The sequence below is a fragment of the Culex quinquefasciatus genome, chromosome 3 (assembly GCF_015732765.1).
Source record: "Culex quinquefasciatus strain JHB chromosome 3, VPISU_Cqui_1.0_pri_paternal, whole genome shotgun sequence".
Classification (NCBI taxonomy): Eukaryota; Metazoa; Arthropoda; class Insecta; order Diptera; family Culicidae; genus Culex; species Culex quinquefasciatus.
This window is the reverse complement of record NC_051863.1, coordinates 140777395-140793646: the sequence shown is the minus strand read 5'-3', so window position 1 is coordinate 140793646 and position 16252 is coordinate 140777395. Positions and strand designations below refer to the sequence as shown.

Genomic DNA, 16252 nt, shown 5'->3' with positions numbered 1-16252 from the left:
TTTTTTTCCACCTGATTTCTGGATGGTCCCAAAGCATTTTACAGATTTTCGAACCAAAGTGACTCTTCGTTCGACCACAAAGAGTTTACAATGGATTTTTAAATCAATTTTGAAAAATTAACTTTGCGGCCCTTCTTGACAGAAATGGTCCTACTTGACAGTTCGTTCCAAGAGACCATAGTTGATCCATCGAAAAAATGTTGTCTTGTACATTTATTTTTTTGAATAACAAAAAAGATAAACAAAAATGGTTTTTAGTCGTGTTTTTTATCGTTGTACATAAAAATTTACATAAGGTTTTAGTACCCTATTTCCGTTTTTCGACATGTTTTTTAAATACCGTCATCAGGGGTGACATTGGGTCTGGGGGGTGAGATTGGGTCATACAAAAATGCTGAAATTTGTATGACCCAATCTCACCCCCCAGACCCAATGTCACCCCTGATGACGGTACCTGGAGTTTTTTTTTAAAGGTCCAATAAACCAAATTTCCATTTTTTGCCTTTTGGGTGTTTTTGAAAAAAATTGGTTTATTGGACCTTTTTTTTTAAAAAAAAACTCCAGATATCGTCCTTGAATGGACAGGAATGCACAATTCCTGAAAATATTTTTTTCGGAAGTTCAGAAAATTTCCAATAAATTTGCTTAAGAGATATTGAGGTTTGCACCTCTGGTTGCTGAAATACAGCGAATAACAGAAAATTAAATATGAAAATTGATGTTTTTTAAGTTTCATCCAAACAGCCTTTTATTTTGTAGTACCCAGCGATGGAATAATCATCATCAAAAGAAAATCTCTGGACGTTCATCAAGAGAAAAAATCTCTCCTCTCTCGCGCACGAAAGATCGGTAAAAAGAATCTAAAAAAATCATCATCTTGGTTACTCGGCGGAACATCTTGTTCACTACTACACTTGCAAGTGTACTGTCACACGTCGAAAAATGACTTGTCACATTTTGTAGATGGGCAATGTGTGTAAACAAAGTGAAATAAATATTATTAAGTGGTGCTAACAAGGAAATTCACAAAAAATCATCAGCAGATTGATTTTTTTGGAGATTTTCGGTAGCGATTTTCTTTTGCGTGATTTGCCTCCTCTCTCTTTCGCGGGTGAAGAAAGTTCGCAAGCGAAATTGATTTTTTTGCGATTATTCCATTCCTGGTAGTACCAATATCACAGAAACTAATGATCCTATTTTCAATGTTGAAAAAAGAAACATTTGTTAAATTTTCTTATCAATTCGAAAAAAAACTATTTTGAAAATTTCCAACCAACTCTAACATTTAAAAACAGCGTAAAATTAAATATTTCACCTTTTTAAAATGATAGGTAGTCTTAATTACAGCATTTTTATAATATTATTATTATTATTATTTTAATACAGTACTTGTTCGGTAACTGGGCTGAAAAGGGACTCAAACAATGTGTTGCTGAAAAAATCAATTTCGATTCCACCCTACTGTAATGATTTCTTTTGAGTTCTACAAAAAATGCGCAAACCCCCCGAGGTATTCTATCAATAAGAGCATTTCATTTCATCGCAAAATTGTCCTATATCAATATTGTAATACGTTCTGTTTCTCTTGTTTTTTTTTTCAATGCATGCATGAACGAGTTTAAGTTTGCTTGTTTGTTTGAAATTATGGTGTAAGTGAATACGACATCTAAACTGCTTCTTTACTGCTTCATTCTGCATTCTGCCTTGTAACATCCGGGTGTGGCTAAAAAGGTTTCGATGTGCCATTTGCTCTCTAGAGATGATTTGCTGCTGCGACTGTGTGTCGGTGTGCTTTTGGTTTTTTTTTTGTGTATAATTTATAATCTGATTTATTTGCTTTCTCTACACAAGGACTATCGAAACTTGCACCAATATTAACGATTCTTTAATGTTGTTTTTTATTTGTTTGTCTTTTTTCAGGTTAATTTAATCGTGTTGCATTTTGTTTACCGTAGAGATTGCGCGCGCTCACTATATAATCCGACTAAAAGCAAATTTTTATTCGTGACTTTTTCTTGTTTCTTTTTTATTCTTTTTGTAAATAACAATCTTGACTTTGATCGTTAGATTTTTCTGTGTAACATTTTTTCGCTTTCAATAAATATGAAAAAAAAACATTGCTTATATTTGGTTTTTTAAATGTTTTCAACATGGTATTTTTTAAGATTCACATTATCATCTTTGTGTTTTGTTCTTTTTTTTTTTTTTTTTTTTTTTTGTTCTAGATAGAAAAGGGGATGGGGACTCTTCTGTGCAACCAGAGTAGTAGAAGTGTTGTCGAACAGAGTTTTCACATCTTAGAATAGAAAGAGTGTGTTTGTGGTGTTGAGAGAGTTGGTTTTAAAGTCTTAAATTTTTGTTTTGCGTAGATATCGTATTTAAAAAAAACAGTACTTTTATTTCGTAGATATCAAAAGATATGCTGACACTACAAGTTTTTGCTTTTAATTAACTACTGTTTGAAATACCGTTTAGCACATATATTGAATAAATGCAATGATTGTTTTAAGTTGTTGGTAGTATTATATCGTAATGTTACTCCTACGGACATTCCTTAAAATGCTGGTAAAGAGTTTGCTCTTGTGTTTAATAAAAGTACTTTGAATAGCTAATGACTAATAATTGCGTTTGTTGTTGTTTTTTTTTAAATTTTGGAAAATAAAATCACTACGTTTTTTTCAGTACTACTTTGGCAAATGCATCGCGTTTCAAAGTGACACGAATATCTGCGCGCTAAGGAAGCAAACCGAACAGGATTAGAAATGAGTTATGACAAGAGAATTGGGGGGAGGATCGCTAGAAGTTCAGAATAGAATCTGGTGTGACCTCTTTCTCCTTACAGTGTGCAATACTCAACAAGGCTGGGAATACTCTTCAGCAGTTCATCAATATTATGCTTCTTCAAGTGTTCCTCGCACGCCTCGGACGTCTTTAGCAGCTTGATAAACGTTTGCAGGTTGTCCACGATCTCCTTGGTCATCGTTTCGCCGTTGAGCGTAATCTGTTCGGCCAACTTGGCGCCAATCTCGGTCTTGATCACCAACTCGTCCAGCTTTACGTCGGCGTTTTTATTCTGGAAGGTTGTGCTCAAAATGCTCAACGCAATCAACGCTTCGTTTTGCATCACCAGGTGGGTCGAGGTCAGCATGCCGACCATACTTTCGACGGATCCCTCGACGGCTACGAACTTTCGCAGGCCCGTGTCGTCGGCCGCGGCCAGGTCCTTGCTAGCGTGGTAGGCGTGCTTGATTAGCCACGCCATCAGCCGCAGCGATTCCCCCAGCACGCCGGTAAACTCGGAAGTTTTACTCCAGTGAACCAGCTGCTTGATGAGCTTCTCGTTCTGCAGCAGCTGTTGGGCTAGTTTCTCTGCAAAAAAGGACAAATTGCAATGCGATTTACCCAAAAAAAAACATCGACTCTGAACCAACTCACCCTGCCCGTCCACGGTCATCCGCAGCGTTCCGAGCAGCTTGAACACAACCGGCGGCTGGTGAATCTCCAGCATGGGCAGTATAATGTCCACCAGCCCAGCCTCCACGACGGCCGCCTTGTTCGGCTTCGGTATCACCAGGTTCTTCAGCGTGCTCAGCAACGCGTGCTGCAGCGTCATCTGATGGTCGACGCCGTTGTTCTTGGCGAGAATTGCTGCAATCAGAGGAGGACGGTTAGGATCAAGAGGGTGCTCAACAAACGCAGCACTTACAGAGCAACTTGTGCATGATTCGGTTCTCGACCATGTAAATGCAGTGCCGATCGGTACGGGCAAAGTTTCCCAGTGCGAGCACGCCCGTCGTGAGCAGCTCCACGTCCGACGAGTCGAGCCAATCCTCCATGTACTTGAGGAGGGGCGTCGTGTACAGGTAATGCATCGATTTGTCTAAAAACCCAAGCGGAAATCGAGGATTAGAAGAAAGGCAAACCAAAAAGAACGCGCAATACTTGAGCATTTATTCTGAACTAAAAGCGTACACAATAGACTAGTCGTAGCAAATCAAACTCCACTCGCTGCTCACCAGCGAGCGCAAATACTCCTCAAACAGATCGTCATAATTACCTCCGGTAAGAATAAGTACAATCAGATCACAGGCAAGCTTCATCAGCACGCGCGCTTCGTCCGTGTTGGCGAACGTTTTGTACTTCTCGAGCAGTTTGTAGATCGTCTCGCAGAGTCCCTCCTCCGCCAGCAGCAGCTTCACGTCGTCGTTCTGCGCGGAAAAGTGCAACAACGCCAGACAAGACTCTGCCAGGTCCGGGTTCGTGCATTTGGCCAGAATTTGTGCGATCAGCTTGTTCAGCGACGGCTCAAAGTACAGCTCGCTGATCTGTTCGGTCAAAATGCTCAACGGAGGCAGGATGTTCAGCAGCAGGTCCTCGTACTTGTCCACGTCCGAGACGCACCGCGCCAAAATCTTCTCGATCTTCCCGACAATCTTCAGCTCAACCGCCCGCTCCGCAATGTCATCGCTCCCAAGCAGATAGTTCGACACCAGTCCACACCGCACCCGTACAAACTGGTCCCGATCGTCCTCGTCGGTGTCCACGTCCAGATCAAGCAACGCAAAGATCCGCTCATCCCCCTTCGTCGTCTTGATGATACTCCGCGCGTCGTCATTCGCGTAGCAAATATTCCCCAACGCTCGGCACACCTGAATCGTCAACTCCAAGCTCCCCGCGTCAACCGACAGCAACGACACCAACTTCCCAATGACGTCCTCCTTCGTGAACTTGTCCCGCTGGGCTTCCGTCTTGGCCACCTCGGCAATACATCGCGCCACCTGCACCTGCACGGCTCGATCGTCCAGCCCGAGCAGCTCCAGCAAATCACCCTTGATGTCGTACTTATCACAGAGGTTGTTTTCCGCGTCGGAGATTTGCTTCAGCAGGGGCAGCGCCCGCTCCGGGCTCTTCTCCAGCGTGGCGTTCTTCAGCCCGGCGATGATCTCATCCATTTCAGCTGCTGCTGCTGCTGCTGCTGTGGGGTGGGAGGATAGCAAAATATTGGATCAGTACCAGCACGGGTGGAAGCAATTTATAACGAAGAATGTTGGACGGTCGCCAATGGCACAGGGAAGCGTTTAAAATAAAATTCTTTCTGAGTGGTGGCGGAGTGGATAACGGTCAACTAGAACTGTACGCTATCCAGGGATAAGTCGAACACAACCTTGTGGCCGCCCTAAGCTTTTACTACGTTGTGAATGATCTAATTCTGACCTATCTATAGTTTTTGAACGTGACTAATTAGGTCATCTATAGAGATTCTGTACAGTCATGTCATGTCATGCAATGTAACGTATACTTTTTACTTAAGTGGAAGCAATACAATTTTTTTAAGTATAATAGTCAATCTTACGGAAGTAGGGGAAGGTGGGGCAAGACGACCATATGGGGCAAGAGGAACAATCGCTCGTACGGCCGTAATTTTTACAATTTTGATTATTTCCAGTATGAGGAACTGTTGCTAGCAGTACAATTAGCTGATTATACTACCACATAATAGCCAAAACGACGCAAACGCCACGCATAAGATTTAATTAGGTTTTTTTTTCAAAACCTTTGTTTTCTTATAATATTTGGAAAGTACAAAATAAGGCTTAGGGTTCGCTTTAAGGCTTATTTTATAAAAATGCTTTTTTCCTAGTTAAATAGTGTCCCTACCAATGACTTGCACCTATTTTAAAGTATGATTTAACTTTTGGTTTTTTTTTTTTTTTTTTTTTTTTGAGAGCTTCACAAAAAACGGAAACCTTTTATAAATATTTTCGAAGGCTGTGTTACGCTTTATTAAAAAAAAATTATGGAAATTTGGTTAAGTAAGTTAAAATAACGCTCTCTGAGTAAATGTTCCAAAAACTGTAACATGAGGTTTTTTTTTTGTAATAGTTGTGTAGTGCGTCCATCCCGGGAATTCCCGGGATTTTTTCAAACCCGGGAATTCCCAAATCCTGGGATTTTTATTAATTGAAAAAAAAATACCGAAATTGAAAAAAAAATCAAATTTTAGTCAAGATATTCGAGAAATTAAAAAGAGAGATGTGAGCCGGTAACATGGAGTTAAACTTTCGCAACTGTTATGGTAAACTTCACAGAAGCTTGACAGAAATTTTAACTCCATGTTGCACTTTTATATTATCGATACAGTTGAAAACTTAGCAATCGATAAGAATTTTAAAAGCATTAACATTTGTATTCGGCATATATCAGCATTAATTTGGATTATCAGGAAAAAATGTTAAAATTTTAGTTTACAGTCCGCAAAATGAATAGCGCTATAGATAATTTCTATTTAATTTTATATTTTTTTTTAAAAAGACTGGGTATTATATTTACGTATATTTATGATCCTAAATTTGAAAAAAATACCATATTTAATTATTTTTCATCAAACATCGCATCTTGGGCAAATCAGGACAAATGTAACGAATTAAGACAGCTGTTCAAGCCAATTTTTGCCTTCCTCTCCTTACTGAGAAAAGGCTATAAAATCACTCGAAAAATGAACATCTTAATTCGACCTCGTAGACCCACCTTCACGTATACCTATTGACTCAGAATCATGTTCTGAGCAAATGTCTGTGTGGATGTGTGTAGGTGGGTGGACAAAAAATTGTCACTTGATTATCTCCGGATTGACTTCACGGATTTTTAACTGTTTTGGTTTCATTAGCACTAGCGTGCCCAGCTCTTTGAGGAAGGTGGGGCAATAATAAGGACGTTTTGAAAAATACGTCATTTGTGGACACCCCTTGACCAAATTTAGAACAAATTTCTGAGGATGGTGGGGCAGTTTCCCCATGTTGCCCCACCCTGTGCACGCTAGTGTTCATTAGATCCGTCTTGGGGTTCCATAAGTATCTATTTAAAATCAGCATGTTTAGTAAAGTACTTCAAAAGTGATGCTAAGAAAACCATTTTGAGGAAAGTCCGGAAGATCGCAAATCGGGTGGTTTTTGTGAGAAAACCCGTCATGTTATACATTTTTAGAAAGGTATTTAAAATACTTTTCCATCGAACATCGAAGATCTGATTGCCCGATCAAAAGTTATTAGCAATTAAGTGTTATTTAAACACTATCAAAAGTTATGGGCACTTAAGTGTTATTTATACACTTTTTGGAAGCCGGATCTCAAATATTTTGATGAAAATGAAGTCCGAATCAATCATGGGAGGATATTGAAGATCTTACAACCTTGTCAAAAGTTATGAGTATATGATGTTAGATTTTGTATTTGTTTTTGCATTGCTATTTAGAAGAATAACACTGCATTGATGTGAGGAAGGCTCCAGCCACCTCAAGATGGATTATGTAACGTTTTTTTAAATAATTTTTTGATTTTTTTATTTATTTCGTTGAAACAAGAACAGAACATCAAAATCAGTACTCTGATTTCTGAATTTATTGCTCTAAAATTTACTGCACCTATTCAGACTGTAGTCTCGATTTTCCCCAGTTGGCGGTAGTGACTTTGTCTAAAATATTACATTGGCTGGTATCATTTTGTTTGTTGTCATTTCTTGTTTTTTTACATTTTCAAAGAACTTTTTAAAGCTTTGTCATGTCAAATAAAACAAAATAAGTTAGTTAGAATACCTATATAAATATAACAGACTTATTTAGTTTTTTAATAATATTGGATTAAAAATTGTGATTAATTTAAAATCCAAGGCACACCAAAGAACAAAAAAAAACACTTTTAATTTATTTTAAGCTATCTCAAAACTGCTGTTCTTGTTTCGATTGAAGTGTAGTTTATCACCAATTAATAGTATTTTGTAATTCTGAGTCGCGTGGTGTTCGTCGGGGAGATCGGTTGAAGCATCGACGCGCGAGAATCCGCGAGAAAGTGATAGAAGATTCTGGAATTTATTGAAAAAGTGTCGCGTGGTGGCCTTGGGAGTTTGGTCCTCAGTCGTGTGGTGTTCGTGGGGGAGATCGGTTAAAGAATCGACGCGCGAGAATCCGCGAGAAAGTGATAGAAGATTCTTGAATTTATTGATAGAAGGCTTCGCGTCGTCGTGTATATATTTTCTTTCTGTTGTTGAGCCGGTTGTTCGCGGTCCGGACTGGGTAAATTCGTGGGGAAGTTTGTTGCAAAGAATTCATGCGCGAAGAATTTCATTAAATCAATTGAAACAGTTCGGTGTATCAGCACTATTTGAGGTTTACATGATAACGAATAATACGTTGCTAAAAATTTAATTTTGTTTTGAAAGCCCATCCCTTAGCATCGTGGCTCGGATGGCACGACGACGGATCTATTTTAAATTGTACGTTACCGAATAATGCGTTAATTCAAATTTCATTTCGTGTTGAAAGCCCATCCAAAAGCATCGTTGCTCGGATGGCACGCCGGCGGTAAAAAGTAAAAAAATACGCGAATGATAAGTCCTTCTCATAGCGTCGTAGCTCAGAAGGCAACGATTATGGTTCACAGTTCACATTCTGGTCATATCATCTACCAAGATGAATCCTGACCTTCCCTTTCCTTCCCCTACTTACACAATTCCCCCACTTCCCGTGATGCTTGAAGGAGATGCTGTGGATTCAACGGTCTCATGCGGTGTCAACAGGTATAGAGCGACAAACTCTGTGTCTGATGAGTCTGCAACTTCAACTATCGGACTAACATTCCTACCTTTGTTGAACTGCATCTCCTTGGGGGGGCGCCGGTATTGACTTAAAGCAGAGATCTTCAGGGGTTATACAGTGAGGATGATTAGCTCCCACTACTCATCTGTTGGTTCATTGTGTAACTTCAGCTGATCCGTCAATAACGGAGTAGCAGCTCATTGGCAGTCAACCATGCTCATGCTCATGCTCAATTAATAGTATTTTGTAATTCTATAATTTTATTCTTGAAAAACTTAACAAATGTTATGAAAAACATAGTTTTTTATGACTGTTTAAAAAAAAATCCTGGATACCGGGTGTTCCCGGGATTTAAAAATATTATTCGCGTTTCCCGGGAAAATTGGACGCTCTAGTTTTGTGATATAAGCCAGAGACCAAACTACTTCAGTTGAGCCATAGAATAAACTTTATTTCGGACTGCCGTCCCATTACACCTCTGACTCCCCTATACGTAGTCTACTATGATCAGATCTTCGTCGTCTTCCATTACCTCTCCTCGACGTGACCAGGTAGTCGTAGTAGACCGTGTTCTTCACAACTCGAAACTTTTTAAGTTGATGTAATTAAACGCATCAGTTTCGTCAAAGTATGATAGATTTGAGCTCCTTTAACACGCCACAATCGACAGTATTGAATTCACATTCACAAATTTCTTTATTGACAGGGAATCTACTTAATTTCGATTCTTAAGCAGCACCACTAGGGTGACAAGAAAAATTGAAAATTTTGGAAAATCTCAAGAGATACCCCCTGGCCCGAATCTTTATGAAGAAATAAGAAACTGTGCCAATTTTAAGCCAAATCGGTTAAGGGTTAATGTTCGCTTTTGGTCGTTGAAGTTTATATGGAAAAAAATGCAAAAAAAATCCAAAATTATGTAAAACAAGCCTTACCCGACAAACTTCGTTCTGCCTTTTTTCGTTTGTTGACGTTTTTATCATGTTTGCTTATTCAGCCTCCTGTGATCAAAATTTGATTTTACCTAACTTTTCCCATACAATCTGCAGATTTTCTGGAATCGGTTCCAGAGTGGCCAAAGTTGTAACTTTTTGGCGTAAGAACCTTCCTTGGACTTATACGAACCCAACGCAACAAAGAGCACCTCGATCCGACGCTCCGTATTGAATTGATTCGCGTTCGAACAAAACCGTCGAAATTTTTTATTATGTAAAATTTTATGACAAACAACTTTGTCGAAGACCACAAAACGATCCGAGTTAACCCAGACGATTTATTTATTATTAGCAATTTAAAGAAGACGTTTTTGGGTGAAAAGATTATTTTTTCACCAGCTTTAATATACTGCCCATGTTCGCATAAATGTCCCATATGCAAAAACAGCAAGCTGAGAAAAACGCAAAACAAATTTGTCCCACATACATGTTAAGTTTTCACGAAAAAACTGGATTTCCTCCTGATTTCAAGAACAAAGACTGGATGTTATAGGCTCTTTTGAAAGAGCACACCATTTTGAACCAAGCTGCATCAATAACTCAAAAGTGATGAAAATGCATATGCGATCAGGGGCAGTATAGCGACACACCCTTTAACATTAACCGATTTGGTTTAAAATTTGCACAGTTACATATTTTTGCCAAAGGACTCGAATCCCTGAGGACGATACCGGCTCCGTGGCTTAATGGTTACGGCTTCTGCCTCACAAGCAGAAGGTTCAGGGATCAAATCCCGGTCGGTTCCCTTGAAATTTGGAATCAGGAATTGGAACTTTGAATATGATCAAAAACGAAACCGAATCAGGTGGGATTCGAACTCACACCTTTGGATTGATGGTCTGGGACTCTAACCAGTCGGCCATGTGAAGGTTATGAAACATGTTGTATTCTTCTCATATTAAATACGCTCTGATCCCTGATTTGCCTGAAGGGACTGGGAGTCTTAAGATAGATCAAGGATCCGTCTGGTGCTTGCTTCTATGTTAAGGCGGGGCCGGACAATGCCCAACGACCTCGGAATTGGGCCGCTAGGATCTCTGCCATTCTGAAATGGGTCGTTGGAAGCAGTGCGAGGGCTACAAACCACCTAATACCCGGGACTGAGATAAGTTGTTTCAGCATTCGGCATATACAAAGTCTGATACAAATTATACTTTCCCATAATTTCGCTACCGGTTAGCGGGTATTGGATTGGACCACACACACACACAGGACTCGAATCCCTGAGGACGATATTCTATCCGTAACTAATAAAAAAATATAAAAATATTGTGCAGCAACAAGGTTAAAACAGATGTCTCAATTCGCTACCAATGTATCCCGTTGCCGGGTCCGGTGGTTTAGTGGTTAGCGTGGTAGCCTCCAAACCCCAGTATGGCCTGGGTTCAATCCCAGACGGACCCGGTGGCATTTTTCGAGACGAGATTTGCCTGACCACGCCTTCTATCGGATGGGGAAGTAAAACGTCGGTCCATTAGCGTAAAAGAGGTTTTGAGTGACTCACCACACATAACCTTCGGACGCCTAGAAATGAGCAGAAACTTGCAACAGAGCCCACAAAAGACCCGGGGGTCGTTAAAGTGGATTGCTTTGCTTTTTTTTTGTATCCCGTTTCGCCCCAGATGACGCCATGTAAAGTTATCGATAATGGTTTGGGTGGTTACAGATGAATTTATTTTGCAAAATAATATTTTTTTTTTTCTAAATTTGATTTTTGTATCAACATTATCCACCGTAAATTGTTTTCTTGTGAATGCATATTTTTTCCGTGTCCAACTTTAGAGTGATTGAAACGATTGCTCTCACCATGTAACAGTTACATCACGGGTCGACCGGCATGAGTTACCAACCAACCGAACCAGATGCTATCCCATCTTAGCCAAACATCTAAACCAGACCATCCTCCGGCGCATTTTCCTCCAACTGCTGGCGATGCCGTGTGATAAAAACGTGCGCCCTCACTTGGCTTTGGCTTAAATTTAGAACACACTAACCGAAGATTTATTTTAAACATGACTCCAAAGGTAAACACAACACTACTACAGTAAATCGTTCATCGAGCTAGCAGCAGCCTAACCTGACGACTTGGGCCCCAACACCAACATTGTATGAAGTATGAAGTCCGAACCATAGAACATCAACTGCACGGCACTTGCTTGGCACCACCCCCCAACCCTACAACACTACCTTCCTACACCATCGTCCACCCCCACACCGCAAAACACGCTTGGTCTATCCTTCTCTGATGGGTATCGTATCGATCCGTCTCTATTCGCGAGAAGTGAATGATCTCTGTAGAATTTGTTTGGGCTACCTTCCTATCCCGCAATGGTTTATTCTATCCTGAAGTTATGAATGAATAATGCGTTGCTTCTTTTCTGTCGCCGAAACAATAGCATGACATCATTTCCAAATTCCAAACAATCCCCCAGTGGGTTGGATGCTATCGCGAAAAAATTAAATACTTACCCTCCATCGTACTGCGGGATGTTCTAGCTTAACTTTGTGCGACGACGGCTGCCGTTGACTTCATGGGACGTCAATATCCCACTGGCTCAAACACTACCTCAGTCCTTCTGCTGCTGATGGTCACTTGTCGCGAATGTGCAAACTTTTTTCGCCAAAATCCTTCCTTTTCGCTGCGCTTCCGGAGTCCACCGCTGGTCCGCCTTTCTCCGTGGTCGGTCGTCGAGTATCCACTGGATGACTGGTTCCTTCTCGTTCACTCGCGCACATACACCACCAAGGAATCGATGCCGCCGCCGCCGCGCTGCCATATTTATTTTGGTTTTTATTTATGTCATTGCGCACCCATCAAACTGGTGGGCCGATCTAGAGGCCGGGTTGGGAGAATGGATCGTCGTGGGCTGAATGCAGGCACGGTGACGTCTCAGGGAGAGCGGTGCCTTGGAATAAAGATTTTGTTAAACTTTTATGTTTCAAAGGTTAAATCATGTAATGTTTTTAGGTATCTTTTAAAACTTGCATTATTAGAAATAATATTGAGATGAAACAAAAGTTTATGCAACAAATTATGATTATATCAGCACGAGTCCTATATACAAGCTGGGTAAGCACAACGATTTATTTTGCCTCGAGTTGCATAATAGCAACAACTTCCAACAATTTGCAAAAAGAAGATTTTTATTAGCATGAGTCGGACATTTATCCAACAAGGTTCACCGATTCCACCAAGTTTTGCAACGAGTTACATACAAAAATTTTTGCAATTCCGAAAAACACCCTTTGAATGGAATTGTAAGTCAAATGTCCATGTATTTTATCAATCCACCATTTAAATCAAAACAATATTGAAAAGTATTATACTTCAAACCCAGTGCTGAAAAGTAGAACTTTTCACCATTTGTTTTGAAAAGGGTTTCTATTCGATTCTGCTATTTTTTGAAGAAAAAAAGTAGGCTGATTCGTTGTTCGAGAATGACAGGAAAAAGTAAATAGTTTCACGGAATTCCAAAAAACATTTTTGCAAAAATAAACTTTTGAATCAGTTTTTTTAAGTTAAACCTCTTCTTCCCATCTGCTCCAACCTTCCATCGGATGAGGAAGTAAAATGTCGGTCCTGGCCTTGGTTGTTAGGCCGTTAAGTCATTCCAGGTGTAGGAGTAGTCTCCATGCCATAAGTACAAACAATACACCAAACCAAGTCTACTCCGGTGGAATCGCTGGCGGCGGTTGGACTCGCAATCCAAAGGTCGTCAGTTCAAACACTGGGGTGGAAGGTTCCTTGGAGTAGAAAGAGGTTTGGGTGCTCTCCCGGGGGTCGTTAATGTGGATAGTTTGTTTTGATTTTTTGAAGTTAGACCTCTTATGAAGATCTGTGTCAAATGCATCCAATATTTATTCGAAATTTTAAAATAGTCGAAAAAACAGGTCATGTTTAAAAGAACGTATGAAATACAGATTTTTTTTCAAAGAATTGATTAATTGAAAAAAAAAATGCAAAAACTCCTAACAATGCATAAAATCATCATTAAAATATTCCAAAGAACTAGGCATGTGAATATTAACGCAAATATTTTTGTTTATTCAGCAGTTCCATATGAAAGTTAAAGAAAAAATAAATAAAAGTGCTTCGATTTCGGTAATTCGGTAATTTCGGAATACACCCTTCCGGCAGCAGCTGAAGATTCATGCAGTCCCACGTCGCATGTTCGGGTGTAGACCTACGGAAGACCGTGCCGCGAGGATAGGTGAGTAAGACTATACGAGCCACCTACGGCATAATTCCTCGGGCTCCCCAGGTCAACCATAAGCTACCCCAGGTTCTCCGTGCAGGACGCATTGGGGGTAGAAAGCGGATAGAATAAGCAAAAGATCAAAGCAGGCCGCGAGGCATACTTTTAGTATGGTTTGTATCTGCAAAGGAATTTGTATTAACAAAAGTGTTGTGACTAGCAACACTGGTTGGTAGTCACACAGAACTACCACACCAACACAACCATGCGGCTCGGCACTGACAGTGATAGCTGACAGTTCTGCCCGATGCCGCCACTGCATGAACAACAACAAAGGCTTTTAACTTGTTTTGTATCGTCATAATCAGTTGTGCTCTCGTCCAATAAACATGTATTTTAGTTCGTTTGTGTAGTCTAATTGCTTGTTTTATTGTCGTCCATCCTCTTGCCAGCAGAGAGCTGGCTGGTTACAAAAGTGGCGACGAGTAGTGTTTTTTCTCCGCGTGTGTCCCGCAGTGATTAATCACCGGAGAAATTGACCCGCGCGCGCAAGAGGAGAGGAGATGCAATCGATCCCGCTGATTGATTGCCCCCGCGGTGACTTCGAAGTGCCCGATCTTCAGCGGCCAATGGACGGCCATTTTCCCGTCGGCCCAGGATGCATCGACCGGCAGCCATCGCTCTTCGGCCAACAACATGTCAACCCGCCGTTGACTGGCCCCGCTCACGGTGACCAAGTGATCCCCGGTCAGCAAAAGCCGACGTCCGGTTTCTCACCCGTCGGGCCGGTCGCGATCAAGGTACCGTGCAATTTTCACCCGGGAGGCCCAGGATCAACCGGACAACCAGCGAGCGCAGTTCGAGCACCTGGAGCCCAAGCAAGTCCCGATCAACAGCTGCGCAACTTCCACGAGATGCTGGTTCGCTGTACGAAGGTGTTGACGCAAATCACACAGCAGCAGCAGCACATCCAACAGCAGCTTCGGCAAGTGTTTTCGCCGGCAGCAGCATCGGCAACGGAAAACGTAATGGCCGCCGCGCCATCGCACTCTGTCCATCCAGCGAAAAAGGTCAAGCAGCAGCAGTTTGAGGTAATGGCGACCGCGCCATATGTTTCGCCGTACAGTGATCCCGCTAAAGCAAAAGGACCTTGGATGGCACACAGGAGGAAGACTTACACAGACTGTAGTGTCAACACCACCTCGCAGCAAGTCGGATGTCCCACAGCAGAATCCGAAACCGGAGGTGGGTCAGCTCGTGACGTCACCAGCGACGGTCACCATCACCGAAAGCCCGTCTGTGTCTCTGAAGGACCTCGCCAGCGTCCTGGAGATGACGGTAAGGACAGTTTCGGTCAGCAGTTTCGGCCCAAGCCCGCAAAAACATTAGCTATCCAGACCGTCACAACCGGTGTCAACAACATTCACCAACAAGAAAAGGCTGTAGCCTTCGCGTGTGGCTCCCCTCGTTGTTGCATCGACTTTCGAGGACTGTGGGCGATCGCACCGAACTCCAAGTCGTTGAGCAATCTTCCATCTCCTTGGCCGCCGCCCACGCAAGTATTGTGCTCGCTCAGGATCGTCGCAAACAAAATCGGAGGGGGAAGGGGCAGCGCACGGTCATCGCAGCAGTCACGGAAACCAACCTTACTTGGTCAGATTGCCATTGTCAAGCTCATCAACCGTGCACGTGCAGTTTTCAACTATCCACGTGCCATGGCGTGCACGTAACCAGATCACGGACCAGAGCCTGATCTTCCAACACTGCCCTCATCATTCACATCGACGATCTTCAGCGAGTATCCGTCGGTGTCCCAGCATTGCTCGATGGTCATCGCACCTCATCGTTCTTGTGGTCATCATTAACCTTGTTCCGGTGCGATCTGGACCATCGAATCTTCGAGGGGAGATGTTGTGACTAGCAACACTGGTTGGTAGTCACACAGAACTACCACACCAACACAACCATGCGGCTCGGCACTGACAGTGATAGCTGACAGTTCTGCCCGATGCCGCCACTGCATGAACAACAACAAAGGCTTTTAACTTGTTTTGTATCGTCATAATCAGTTGTGCTCTCGTCCAATAAACATGTATTTTAGTTCGTTTGTGTAGTCTAATTGCTTGTTTTATTGTCGTCCATCCTCTTGCCAGCAGAGAGCTGGCTGGTTACAAAAAAAAGGATCAAACATAAAAAGGTGATACTAATTAATACTTCCCTGCGACCTTGGAGGTCTCTCGGTTGGACGTATAGCCGTGGACACCAAGCTTGGTAGCAATCCTCGTCAGTCGGTGTGGTATTGATCACAGCTGGTGTTATCCTGCGGCTGCGTAGCAAGTCAGATGCTCGCTCATTCAGTTTGAAACGAAAAGAACAAAAGAGAACACAAGAAAACATTAGATTCTGATAGTGAGTTTCAACTCAGCTGTAAAGTGTAATTTCATATTAAATATAAATAATTATAATAATAT

General features: G+C 41.7%; 1 protein-coding gene across 4 annotated transcripts; it reads right to left on the bottom strand.

Moving 5' to 3' along the window:
• Window positions 1-1801: 1801 nt before the first annotated feature.
• On the bottom strand, window positions 1802-12331 carry LOC6033555 (rap1 GTPase-GDP dissociation stimulator 1-B). 4 transcript variants are annotated; one of them, XM_038263466.1, is made up of 5 exons: window positions 12055-12331; window positions 4058-4975; window positions 3707-3880; window positions 3436-3648; window positions 1802-3369 (listed from the first exon to the last, which is right to left on the bottom strand). In XM_038263466.1, exons 1-5 carry the CDS (start codon window positions 12059-12061, stop codon window positions 2837-2839), a joined length of 1845 nt encoding a protein of 614 aa, XP_038119394.1. In that variant the 5' UTR covers window positions 12062-12331; the 3' UTR covers window positions 1802-2836. The 4 variants fall into 4 exon arrangements, with proteins under 4 accessions (XP_038119394.1, XP_038119395.1, XP_001843985.2 ...); XM_038263467.1 differs by having other exon boundaries at window positions 4058-4972; XM_001843933.2 differs by having other exon boundaries at window positions 4058-4969.
• Window positions 12332-16252: the final 3921 nt, after the last annotated feature.

What these genes read in the sequence shown, in the direction of transcription:
- LOC6033555 (XM_038263466.1), bottom strand. An exon ending in TGTACTTATTCTTACCGGAG is followed by an intron (nt 3,881 to 4,057) that starts GTAATTATGACG and finishes TTGGGTTTTTAG; the next exon opens with ACAAATCGATGCATTACCTG. An exon ending in GATGACCGTGGACGGGCAGG is followed by an intron (nt 3,370 to 3,435) that starts GTGAGTTGGTTC and finishes CCTTTTTTGCAG; the next exon opens with AGAAACTAGCCCAACAGCTG.